The sequence below is a fragment of the Dermacentor silvarum genome, chromosome 6 (genome assembly GCF_013339745.2).
Source record: "Dermacentor silvarum isolate Dsil-2018 chromosome 6, BIME_Dsil_1.4, whole genome shotgun sequence".
Lineage (NCBI taxonomy): Eukaryota > Metazoa > Arthropoda > Arachnida > Ixodida > Ixodidae > Dermacentor > Dermacentor silvarum.
In genome coordinates this window covers 170,696,217-170,710,005 of record NC_051159.1, presented here as the reverse complement: position 1 = coordinate 170,710,005, position 13,789 = coordinate 170,696,217, and the positions used below count along the sequence as shown (strand labels likewise).

Below are 13,789 nucleotides of genomic sequence, written 5' to 3'. Positions count from 1 at the left end.
GATCTATACAAATCACGAAGTTAAGTCCATCATGTGCGCTTCTTATGTAGTCTTAGGGTTATGAAAAAATATTTCTTAGACAAACCGAACAATGTATTAGTGGCACCGGAAGACAGCATAAAACAATGTAAAAGATGCTACGGCACTGATTTAGCCCCTCGTTGTAATAAATGCGCATGAACTTGACTGTTTACCTAGCAACAGGTTCCTAAAAATTGCAATAACCAAAAACAGTTGTCGAGGCGTGCTATACTGTATAAGAAAATCCAAAGATAAGCATGTCAGCGCGGTGTCACTTAGCCTGCGTAAACAATACATGTAAGCTGGTAGTGAGGTCGGTGTATAATTCGCTGTTTTTTTTTCTCACCATCCCTAGTTTGTTGTATGTGCAAACTGAAATAAAGGACTTGATTTGACTTGACATGCAATATCTGGATAAACATCGGTACCTGCAATGTCCCCTCCATGCACACATGTCAAACCGGTTGACTTTCTTTGCTGAACTCGACATGACTCTAAATTGCTACTGCTTTTTCGCATAAACTTTAGTTGGCTGTCAGCACTAGCCATAATGTGAGGCTTTTGTCCTAGTCCCATTCCACTTCTTCCCTATACATTTTGACTACTGGTTACTTAATAGTTTTTCACAAAGCATGGTTGAAACAAACCAACGTCTCTACAAAAACGAAGTGCAATATATGATATATGATCAATACTTACATTCTTACTATAACAATACTAAAGTAATTGCAATCCCCGTGGTTTATGGCAAATCAGTTCTGCAAGAGCCCTCAAGGTGAAGGAACGTTCATGAAAAGGAAAGTTGTCATCCACCCAACTTGTGGCATGAAGGTACAAAAGACAAATTTTTCTTCAACTGTGAAGCTTTCTTCTTTAAAAATCCGTATGAGTTTTCTTTGTAGCTGAAAAAAAATGTTTGATGCACTTCCTGCTAAAGCTATAGACACCATTTTTTTTTCTTTTACGTTACCTAACATGCTCAGCAGGAGCCCTAGGCAACTCTGGAAAGAGATCAATGCGAATTCCTCCAAAGCGTTATTACTATGTGACGACTGTAACTGACCAATCCCAGAACAACACTCTGCACGTGCACTGAATCTTGTTTACTGCTCTGTATTCAACCACGATCACAATAACTGTTTTCTCTGCCTGCCCCAATCGATTGCCCAATGAAGCCTGAAATCACATTTGATGCTCTTGGCATTGTCAAGGTGGTCGATTCACTGAAGGTAACATCGTAAGCCGGTGCCGATGGCATCAACATTAAGAACTACAGCTATGCTTTCCTATACTAGCAATTGCTCTATATGTGTATCGTTCCGAATGACTGGAAGGTGGGCAAGTTTATTTCAGCTGCGACAAAAAAGATAATCTGTCATATCCTAAAAACTACCGTCCCAAGTCCATTGGATGTGCCCCAAATTAATAAATCACGTTCTTTATCACACAATGTTAAGTTTTTTTACCTCTATAGATATTTTCCATCTGAATCAGCATGGCTTTCAGAAGGGGCTTTCATGTGAAACCCACCTTTCTGCACTAGCAACGTTAGTTCTAGCCTTGATATAACACACCCCTTCACATTCTGCATCTCGGCTATAAACAGAATTTGATAAGGTACCTCATAACCGCGTATTCTTTAAATAAAAGTTTGCATATAGAACCTCCATTGCCTCCTTGTATTCGACTCAATGCGTAACTTTCCGAGCCGTCACCAACAGTTCGTCCCTACACCAATCTTCCATTTTTCCTACGACTCAGCTGTCATATCTGATGTTGCTCAGGACTATGTTCTCGGCTCCCCACTCTTCCTTATCTCTGTAAACGATCTCGCAACTCACGTTTTCTTGACGATCCTGCTATTTCCTGATCACTGCGTGCTGTACCACCCAAATAACGACAACAACAACAACGATGTTCTTTCTCTTCCGTCTGACATCCGACTAAATGAAGCTTGGGGCAGCAAATGGCTAATGTGCGTGAGTAGTTAGGAAGTCATTCACTTCCTTACTTTTCACTGCAAGCTCTCCTATCATACTCACGAGCGTGTAATCTCTGGCTCTGGAATATCCTCCCCTGGCACCTATAAGGACTTAGGAATTAATCCGTCCTCAGATCTCTCTTGGCCCGCACACATAGCCAATATAACAAATGAAGCTAACCACGTTTGCAGTTACTTTCGTTGTAATATCCTACTAGCGTCCTCCTTTGTCAAACTTCTAACTTACTGTTCCCTCGTCAGACCTGCACCTACGCATGTGCTCTTTGGTCATCCGCAGTGAAATCACATGAAGTGTCTGAATCCGCGCAGAGCCGAACAGTGCGATTCATTTTCTCTGACTATTCATGCGCTTCTAGGTGATCGCAATTCTAATTACGAACCGAAATTCCTAGCCTTTCATCATGCCGCCATGTCGCCCATCTTTCTTCCGAAAATTCTTCAACTCATCACTTCGAACAGATAGCATTGCACCAGCCAATGGCCACACAAGCTGCACCAACCACGACAAGACCGTATGCGTATCAAAACCCCGCTCTCTTTCCCATGCCTCCTCTTTCTTCATCTAGACATCAAAGGACTGAAACAACCTTCCCGCCCACGCTGTGCTTCAGTGAAACCCAACCCAGCTCTGACGCATAATAGAACTCATGTATAAAAACAGCCCAACCGTCCTCTAAAGCCACCCTTTGGGTATTGGAAGCCCTTTGAGGTATTGCAAATAAATAATTTATGTGAATATAAAACGGGCATGCTTGGTTGTTGTTCTAGTGTCGTGAAAGTTAACCAAGCGCACGTAAATCCATTACGCTGACAGAAGCAGAGAATCTTTTCGTAAAATGGTGAAACGACTTCATGCAACGCCACGCAAAAATTGTGATCCGCCATTGCAGCTTCGCTGTTGACAAAGCACATCTTAACAAAAAAAAAGAAAAAAAACCTCAAGGCACAATCGAACAAAGGCGATAACGCAACATAAACAAATATGGCAGAGGATGGGCACAATGACAGGACCACCGTCCAGAGCTGCAAATTATGAAATGTTGCACATTATCTTATTTTATGCTATCGCCTTCTTACTATATACTAGCTTAAACCAAACCAGTGTTCGCTTTTAGTACAGCCACGTGCTTCTCATTATAAAGAGACTCATTACAACAGAAAATAAATGTTAAAATCTTCGGAAAGAAAGGAGAAAAGTTTAGGACAGTCATTTTGTGCGCGTGGTCACGATAGCAATGGTTTGTCAAGATACGTACATGTTTTCTTAGGTATTGACCAGTAGATTTGGAAATAAACCATCTTGTGGAACAAAGCAGAGTTCAGTCATTGCTGCCAATTAGCAGGAGGAAATATACCTAAAGCTTGCTATCAGCTTTATGGCAGGAACATCCAAAGTACAAACTCGAAACCTTAGGCCCTAAAATGAATGACCAGCACTACCATGCCTATACCAAAGTACTAGAATTAAGACAACAAGAAAATAAATGTGTTGAAGTGCGGAAATACGCGAAACTGTAACGCTAAATATCTGCTCCTTACGATGATTACTTTATGACTTTAGCAAACAAGTAAGAGCTGTTTCCAAAGAGCAATTAGTGTAGGTCTGGGTAAATGTGTATCTGTTGGTCGTCCCACGTATTTATTGGGTGTTGAATAGTTGCATAAATTGTGTCAAAGTTGGGTAAGGGCGCCTACAGCCTCTGTAAACGTGAGCAGAAATAAAGTGTTCAAAGTTATATGATGGTTAGTTGAGCTTCTATTGTGAAGATTCTCCACAAAAGCTGCTTTATTGGAGGAGCATTACAACATTAGGCCAAGGCTTATTGGTCTACTAAGAAAAAAAAAACGGTCAGAGCAAGATGTACATAATTAACACACTGTATGCTGGTGATTGGCAGTGTGTTTGCGAAGAAAACAGTGTGTTTGTTTGGCAGCAACAAAAATTTTGCTGCAATGTTAAGGGGAAATATTTTTTTTTTAGAACTCTCTTTCACTTTCACTTTCACTTTATTACCTTAAAGGCCCCCAGGGTTGGAGGTATTACATAAGGGGTGGGCAACAAGTATAAAGTAAATAAATACACAAGGAAAGGATGTTTAAGTACATGTTTGCTCGCGGTTAAATATGGAAGTTATACAGTTCAAAAAGGCGGATGGGCAGGTGATTGCGGCGATGTCGTGTGGAAGGCCGTTCCAGTCCGAGGCTGAGCGCGGGAAGAATGATGAGGCAAAAGTGGTAGTGTGCGCACGTGGCCGGGCGACTTGGAGGGGATGACCAATGCGAAGTGAAATGCGTGCCGGAGGACTGATGTAGGGTGGATGATTAAGTGAGCTGTAAAAAAACTTATGGAATAAGTACAAACTAGCGATACGACGCCGACAAGCAAGGGTTGATATGCCGGACTCTGCTTTCAACGATGATATACTGGTATTGTATGAATAGCATGAATGAATGAATCTTGTGGCACGATTTTGTACTGATTCTAGGCACTTTATAAGATATTTTTGGTTAGGGCTCCAGATGGCAGATGCATATTCCAGCTTAGAGCGTACGAGTGACTTGTAGGCAAGCAGTTTTAGGTCTGGTGGCGCGTGACGTAGGTGACGTTTTAAGAATCCAAGGCTTTTGTTAGCAGATGATACGATTTTAGTGACATGCGCGTTCCAGGTTAGATCATTAGACAACGTTACGCCGAGGTACTTATAAGACTGTGTTAATTCTATGGTGACATGCGAGATAGTATAAGGGAACAGGAGAGGATTACGTTTTCGGTTGAACGACACGATTTTGCATTTATTGGGGTTTAGTTCCATGAGCCATCGGTTACACCAGTTCTGGACGCAGTTTAGGTCACTTTGGAGAGCTAGTTGATCAGAGGGGTTATTAACAGTGCGATAGATAACACAGTCATCAGCAAAGATACGGACGTTACAAGAGACATGCGTTGGTAGGTCGTTAATATATATTAAAAATAGGAGGGGACCAAGGACTGACCCTTGCGGTACGCCTGACGTTACTGGAAGAGAACTAGAGGTGTGATTATTAACGCGAACAAATTGGGTACGGTTAGCCAGAAATTCCTTTATCCACTGCAATATGTCAGGATGTAAATTTAACAAAGACAGTTTTAGTATCAACCGCTTGTGAGGCACCTTGTCGAAAGCTTTCGCAAAATCCAAGAAGACTGCGTCAGTTTGAAGGTTAGAATCAAGGTTTACATGCAAGTCATGGACGAAAATAGCTAATTGAGTCTCACAGGATAAGTTCTTACGGAATCCGTGTTGAGAAGGATGAAAGAAATTAGTAGAGTCAAGAAAATTCATTATATGAGAATAGATGACATGTTCCATGATTTTACATGGTACACTTGTTAAAGAGATGGGGCGGTAATTGAGGGGCGATTCTTTGTTACCTGATTTGAAGACCGGAACGACCTTCCCGACCTTCCAATCGCTGGGTATGCTACCTGTGGAAAGTGATTGCGTGAACAGTAATGATAGATACACTGAGATGGCATGTCGAGTATTCTTTAACAGTTTGCTGGTGATTTCATCAGTACCTGCAGAAGATGACATCTTAATATGTTCAATGATACAGCTAATGCCATGCGCAGAAAATGTGACTGATGGCATAAGTGATCTCGGCTGGCCAGTTGGAACAGATGGTGGCATATCGGTTTCGTTTGTGAAGACGGATGAGAATGCAGTGTTAAACATATTTGCACATTCAACGTCGCTCACCTCCTCACCAAGTGTGTTAGTAAGTGTGATGATGGGCGCCTTATTGGGGTTTAGAACTTGCCAGAACTTTCTCGGGTTATTGGTTAATATCTTCGGCAGGTCAGTTTGAAAGAATGCGCGTTTGGCATTACTAATGGACTGTAAATATGTTGACTCGGCCTCGTAATATTTGTTCCATGCGCATGCGCTCGGGTTTCGTTTTGCTGCACGGAAAAGGCGCTTCTTTTTGTTCTCAATTGTTTTCAATGACTTTGAGAACCATGGTTTATTATGATTGGCACGAAATGTAATGGTGGGAATAAATTTGGTTGTTAGTTCTGTAATTTTGGTTTTGAAAGTAAGCCAGTTATGTTCAATTGATCGTTCATGGAAACACCCTTCGAAGTTTGGAAAAAAAGCCAGCAATTGGTGATTGATTTCATTGTAATTGCCTTTGTCGTAAAGGCGAATCGTTTTATGGAACGTTTGGCGCGATTCCGGGATGAAGGCGAAAGTAGCATGCAGAACTTTGTGGTCGCTAATTTCGCGGAGATAAGTAAGAGTTGATAAAGTTTCAGGGTGATTAGTTAGTATGAGATCCAAGATGTTTGACGATTCACGTACGACGCGTGTGGGTTTTGTTACTAACTGCGTGAGATTGAAATTTAAACACACGTCAACGAAGTTGGTTATTTCTGTATTGTTTGTTGGTGTTAAGTTCTGCCAGTCAATAGACGGAAAATTAAAATCACCAAAAAGAAGGATGCGCGCGTTGGGATGTGCAGCATTAAGTTGATTTAGGCTATCATTTAGGTTACAAGCAAAACTGGGATAGCTGTGGGGGGGGTCTGTAGCAGACGCCTAGTATGACGGTTTGAGGTGCAGAACGGCAGATTACCCATAGTATTTCAAGTTCTGATGGGATGTTAATGACTGAACAGGGCAATTGCTGGTTAGTGGCAATTAGAACACCTCCTCCTCTGGAGCCCTTGCGGTCTTTACGGAAAATATTAAAGTTAGGTAGGTCAGCTAAAACTTCTGTATCGGTGATGTCATCTGTTAGCCATGTTTCCGTTAGTATAAGTATGTTGCTGGCCGATGATGAAACAAGATTACAAATGTGCTCGCGCTTGGGGAGGAAACTGCGTATATTTGTAAAGATAATAGAAAAAGAAAGAGCTGGTAATTTACCGCGAGGGCTGTTACGAGGAAGTTTAGTTACTTGACGACGGGCCGTATGCTATGCGATTTCTTTTATCGTTTGCGATGGCTCGTCGAATACATAGCGCTTAGGGCCAATGGACAATGTCTTGTAGCGCAAGGAAAATTTTGTGGCTTTAGTTTTGGCAAATGTAATGAGGTGCTTTCGTGCGATTCGGACAGGGCGTGAAAAGTCTTCCCCAATGCCGTAATCAGTCCCTTTCAACTTACGGCCATTGGAAAGGATAAACTCCTTGGTTTTAAAAAATGTAAATGTAACTATTATTGGGCGAACACGCCCAGCAGAATGGCGTCCAAGACGGTGAGCCCGTTCAATTTCTTTCGGGTCAATGGTTATATTTAGGTGATCACGGCAGAGGCGAAGGACTGTTTCTTCAGATTCGGCGTAGGTTTCCGATTTATTGTTATCTGCGATATTATAAAAAATTAGATTGTTGCGCCGCGAGCGATTTTCCGCGTCATCCAGGCGGGCTTCTATTTCTCTGATGTCTTTGGCTGTTTGGGTGGCATTAGCGCATATCGAATCTATATCGGTGCGTAGGGCAACCAGATCTTGATAGTGAGTTTCTAGGTCGGATAATCTGTTACTGAGGGCAGATATAGCTTGTTCCGTAGTTTTTAGTTGATTTTTAAGACCTTGAACCTCGGTGAGTAGTTGTGACTGTCCAGCAGATAGTTTTTTTAGTTCATCGAGAACCGCGTCAGGACCTGGGTTTGTCTCGACATCGCCGGCCAGTAACAACAAAGCACGTACAACATCAGCACACTCAATAGCAATGGAAAGGCAGCACTGTGGGCTTGGTAGCTGCAGAAGACAGTAGTCGCTTGATTTTTTTGTGAAAAGACAATACGGCTTACTGACCTGCGTAGCATAGGCGAACGGGTTAGATGACTGCATCGTGGCACAGCCACCAAGCCCACAGAGCGCCGCGCGTAGGTGAGGCAGCTTTATAGGCGCCGCGTCGGCTGTTGTCGATGACCGTAGGGGAATCCGGGGACAGTCGAGGAACAGCAGTGGGGGCGCTGTCTGACTGTTTGAAGTTGTGGACAGATTAGAAAGGCCGGCAGGACACTCGAAGCGAAACGGGTTCGCTGGGAGCCGTGGCATCGGAAGGGGCGGGAACCAGGGTCAGTAGTAGCATCCAGGTGATAAGTGGGGCAGGCACCTGCGTAGCATAGGCGAACGGGTTAGATGACTGCATCGTGGCACAGCCACCAAGCCCACCTAGGTGGCAAAGGTGGCAAAGGTAGAATAGGCAAATGTGTGGGTGTATTTAGAAAATTTCCGCGAGGTTTAGCGTAACAGCGCAAGAGCAGGCAGCATGTCCGCAGTATTGTGGATTAAAAGTTTGATTGAAAGACAGTCTAGCGGAAAATATCAGCTCACATACTTCGAGAGTTTGCAGGATGCCTAAGCGTTTTCAGTCGTCGCCTGGCGCTGACATCTCGGCAACGCTGTTTCATCGCGGGAAGCGCTTAAATCAAGAGCGGTTCATCAGGCAATGCAATTTTACGGGCACCTCTTCGTACTGGGCAGTTAATGAAGATCTCAATATTGCAGCGAGGAAGTGGCGTAAGACAAATGGCTGCAGCTTGGAGCTTATCACAGGTAATACCACTCTAACGAGGTTCCCGGGAGTGGAGACAACGGCCAAACAAATCGTGTCCCCCCACTTTGAGCTTACCTTCCCGGCGCGCTCGGTGTGTGTTCAAATCAAACAAAGGCTGCATCGATCGAGTGGGCACTGAATCCCCCTAGCGTGATCAGAAGCCGCCAGGCCATTGTGCTCCCCTCTGCGTTCCCAGAAGCACGAATCTGGGAAGAGGAGCCTGAACCCCATCGTTGAAGCTTGACACGGTTTAGTTTTTGGCGTCGGGGGAGGGGGGGTCAAGGGAAAGGCTACTGTCGTTCAGAGCTTCCGAAAGTGTGCTTCTGTTTACCCGGTGCAAACACTGCGCTTGCTTCTGTCCCTAAGCCTCGACTCGCGCTGTACTTGGGTCGAGACTGCCTTCTAGAACAAACAACCAGCCACCGAAAAGGTTTCTAGTCTTCATTTTTCGGAGCTCGCAGCTCGTGACGAACCGGTGGCATTATTTTCTTCAATTACTAGTATTGAGAAACGACTCCAATGAACTAAAGGTCTAAGAGGAGCTTTCTTTTGAGTGTGCCATGCAAAGGTTCTCAACTTCATGCCCCTAGCATTATGCAACATCAAAGAGCCTCCAACGCGCATTGCTTTTCGGAAGACGGCGAGTAGTGGGCTCGGACAAGAATCGCACAAACATAGTTTGCTCTCTATGTCTATATTACGCTATTTTCTTTATTTCATTATTCATCAGCCTCATACGCTTTAGTAGGAATGTCATATAGGTGAGGGGCAAATGCGTATACAAGATATAATAATGAGCAGAAGCGTTTGAGTATATTGTTAGAATGCAAAAAAAAAAAACTGCCTAGACACAAGCAAATGATGTAATCTTTCTCAAGTCATTTATTGTGGCATAGGTACATGTGCAAAGTGTTTCATGACAGGGATATTTGTTAGAAGAAGATTGCTGTACGCTGCCGGTGCACGTCAGTGGTGCACAGGTGCAATAGTAATGGTTTCCTTGCTATGTGCATGTCAAATGTTGGTGCTGTGGTAGAAATACTGGATTTTTCGCGCTTGTTTGGAACGTCCTCAATATTCCTGGATTTCCTCAGTAATTTAAATTGCTAGAGGTGATCCTCTCCTAATGCACTCACAACATTCGACTCAGACAAACTGCGGAACTTAAGCAGAATCGTTGGCCACAATAAGCACATAACATGCACCTTCTTTGAATTACAGTGAGCAAGAATGTGTAAACAGTGCGTGTTTACAAGGCAAACATTAACTGCTGGCCCATTGTTTGATGTCCGCTTCTTAATAATTTGCACACATATGTAAGAATGTTTTCTTTTTTATATGCCAAGATCCATAGATCATGACCATGCGATCACTGGCGCAGTAAGCAACGAAGGCGTTGGTACAGCATTGGAAGTCGCCAGGCCTGTGCAACCATTTATAAACTTGGTGAGCCCCTTCAAGTGTGCACGCATCTAGTGTTCTCTCTCTTGCTCTCTTCACTGAAATATCCTCCCCCTCCTTCCTACTAGTGCTCTCTCTCTTCCCTTACTACTATCTTTTCACCCCTTTACCCCCTTTCTCCTGTTAAGGGTAGCAAACCAGACGTGCGTCTGGCTAAACTCCTTTCCTCGCTTCTTCCTATCTTGTTTTTTTTTTTTTTTTTTTTTGGGGGGGGGGGGGGGCTGCTGTGCACTCAGCCATTATAGGTAACATCACCGACAATGCCTCCTGGTGCATGGGAACTGCGTCAGTTAATTGTGCGAGGAACGCAGTAATTTACCTTCGCCTGCTCGCAAAATGACGCACGCATTTCACACTTATATGAATGCCGCGCCAATTTTCATGTGATATCGGCCCTTGGTACTTCATTCTAGATGCAATTGCAACCATTCGTGCAACTTTGTCAGTCAAAACTACCGCCACGCCCATAGATATAACGGTTCTAGCCTTGTCTGGCTGCTGCATATTCCCGCCCGTTTACATCATCTACCTTTTGCGCTTGCTGCCCAATGAGCCGTACACTACTCAGTCTAATATTTGAGCATGCTGCAGGACAATAGGTATTCTATGTTGTACATAGTAATGAAGAGCTTGCTATATTTGCACTGTGCTGTGTTTTTACCAAAAGTCGGCTTTGCTAAGCCCGCACTGTTTTCTATGAATGACCTTGTAGCGGGCACCTACTTAACATATTTCTAACCCTTTTTTTATACGATGTAATAGGAGAAGTTGGCATCTTTAGGTGGCACCGGCTACTTCTCATCAATTTAAAAAGAAAGATGTCGTCAGAAAATTTTGCACTCACTCTGTCACAAATGTATCACAAAATACAATAAGTCAGCATAAACACAAAGTTCTGTACATGAACCTCCAGCATAAAAATATGTATACAGTTACATATGTACACGCAATTACTGTGAATTGTCCGAGAATAGATACAATTCACATTTTTGCGACCAGTGAAGGAAACGAAATACACATACATAACATACTACATAACTACTTTACAACATAACAAGCTTGCACTTTTATCTGTCAGAGGACCCCTAAAATTTTTTATAAACCTACAATATTAGTAGTTTCAAAGAAAACATTTAAAACGACTAGCACTTCTCTCTGTATCCCCACTGGGCCATCGGCCAAGAATTTTATTCACGGTGAGTGGTCATCATACTAACAGCATTAAATCTGCCCTCAGCGTTCGCCTTGCCATTTCGTGTCTTGGGCACTCGAGAAGGAGGTGGTACACATATTCGTCTAGTTGTCCTCAGGGGCAGTACGGACTATATACACATTTTATCCCACACAAAAAAAAATGGGGGCAGCTTCACACTAGTGGTGCGAAGACTGTGAAAACAGCGAAGTTGTCGATCTCACCCAGTTTTATCGCGGATCGGCTAAGTCGCCGGCCCGGATCGTTTCCTCGACGCTACTGGCTGCACACACGCTTTTGCTCGGTAACGTGAGCTCGTAAATCCGTATATTCTGCAAATCGCCGACGTTTCGCCGCCGTTCCACCGGCGCGATACGCGGAGTTGGTCTGAAGTCGTCTCATCCGCTCTCGAGTAGCGGCACGATGGTTTTCGCGCCGCGCTTCCTCTTCTTCGGAAGTAACGCACTTCTTCGGTCGCCCCATTCTCACGGCGATGTGCTCGGCGCAGACACGTGGGGCATTCTGCCGCCGCAGCGGTGACGCAGATCTATTATTATGAGGATCATCGCAGTGACGTCACGTCGTAGCTCCGCCTACCACAGCTGTGGCGACACGGCTATGCGGGAGCTTGGCGTGATGACGTCATGGCTCGGCAAAGATGGGCAAAGCGACGGCGCACGTGATGACGTCACGGCTTAGCTCGACCTACACAGCTGTTGCGAGGCTGGGCGTTGCTATGCGACGTGGAGTGACGTCATCGCTCGGCGAGGTTTTTCTGCGCACACTCCCCGGACTAACCGCCGGCTTAAAAAGCTTCGCTGTTAAAAGTACCGAGTGTATGGTATATACCAAGCTGCGGATGATGCAACAATGTTCCAAATTTTCTGTTATCAATTAAGTTTGACGGAATTGACAGTTTTATACATGGGTCTATAAATATGACTCGGAACTCTTAGGCTGCTACTAAAATCAGGTGTTTTTGCTGATACGACAGGATATCCGTCTCAGGAGCAAGCGGGCTTCACTGCGTGAAATTGAAGAGTTAATGTCTCCTTATTATTGTGTGCCCGATCCGAACAATTTTTATTAAATGATAGATGACCTTAATAAGAGATCTGCTTCGTACAATCATTATATTCTAGCTTTCATTTTATATGTAACAAACCTAATGAAGTTCGGTGCAGTGGATGCCGAGCAAAACTGTTTCTCCAATCTCATGTACTTAGATAGGACCTCTTGAGCTGAAGCTTCCTGTTAAATGACACCTGATGCATTCCTCTAGGGACACACGCCCGCACCGAAGTTTACAATGTTCTGAGCGTTTCTAGTTTATTATGACTCAACCAAGCCAATAAAATATGAAGAGGCACAAAATCGTAAGAACTGGATGAAACAGTAATATTAGCCGGCTGCTGCTTCTACAGGTAGTTGTCTTTATAAAGGCGGGCGTAGGTTCTTCATTTGTAACTTAGCTCTTAATTTATGCGGTCGCCTCCGGAATAACCGGCTGAAGGAAAGCAAATACCCATATCATAATTTTAACATGACGCACAAACGCTATTCACAACGGGAATCCAAAAATATACGCTGCTGAAGTGCTCTATGTGTAGAAGAGCTATGATTTGGGCTAGTTGGTGTGCATACATTTTTTCTTGCGCTAAGTACAGTAGGACGCCACAGGGATGGAACAGACACTGGAATGAAGCGGAATGAAGCGGCCGTGTGTCACTTCGTCTCCGCTTCATTCCAGCGTCTGTTCCACCCCTGTGGCGTCCTACTGTACTTAGCGCAAGAAAAAATGAATGCTGTATGTGTGATTCAAGAAGTAAGCACGTTTTCCTTTTTTATTGTATAGTAGAGTTTACACAGAACTCTTGTGAACATCTCAAAAAAAAAAAAGGTACGAGGAAATGGAATTACTTTTCTTGGTATGAAATATTTTCTGTGGTGCAGGCGGCTTTTTTATTATTATTCGAATGTTTTTGCTGCCGAAAATTTACACCAACAGCAAAGTAAAATACACTCGTTACTGCACTTCTGTGTTTTTCTGGTTGAGCTTTGCGCCATCAGGTGGCTGCACCCTGCAGGCTGTAAATAAAAAAGATTTACAGATACTTGCGAATATCTGTGGGAATGCAGCGACAAATCTAGGCCTTAAGTTTAGCCCAGCGAAATCAGGAATTATGATCTTTAATAAAGAGACGAGTAACTTCGTGGTGTCAATTCAACAGCAAGTAATACTCATAGGGAAGCAATATAGGTACCTCGGCGTACACATAAACGAACGAAAGAATTACTAAAGCAACCACCAAGATAATCTGAAAATAAAGGGGAAGCGGAATGAAGCAATAATGAAACACAGACACTGTGGGGCCACAATAAGTATGAGGTGGTGCGTGGAATCTGGAAAGGAGTAATGGTGCCAGCGCTAACATTGGCAAATGCCATTCTATGCCTAAAATCGGATATATTGTCGGGTTTGGAAGTTAACCAAAGATCAGTACGCCGGTTGGCTTTGGGAGCCCACGGTAAAACCACAAATGAGGCAGTGCAGGGTGACATG

The 13,789-nt window shown here is 43.7% G+C and overlaps 1 protein-coding gene across 1 annotated transcript; it reads right to left on the bottom strand.

Moving 5' to 3' along the window:
- Positions 1 to 6,589: 6,589 nt before the first annotated feature.
- Positions 6,590 to 8,071, bottom strand: LOC119457051 (uncharacterized). Its single transcript, XM_037718877.2, has one exon. The coding sequence runs from the start codon at positions 8,069 to 8,071 to the stop codon at positions 6,983 to 6,985; it is 1,089 nt and encodes a 362-aa protein (XP_037574805.1). The 3' UTR covers positions 6,590 to 6,982.
- Positions 8,072 to 13,789: the final 5,718 nt, after the last annotated feature.

Coding starts and splice junctions, on each gene's coding strand:
- LOC119457051 (XM_037718877.2), bottom strand. CDS start 8,071: ATGCCACGGCTCCCAGCGAACCCGTTTCGCTTCGAGTGTCCTGCCGGC.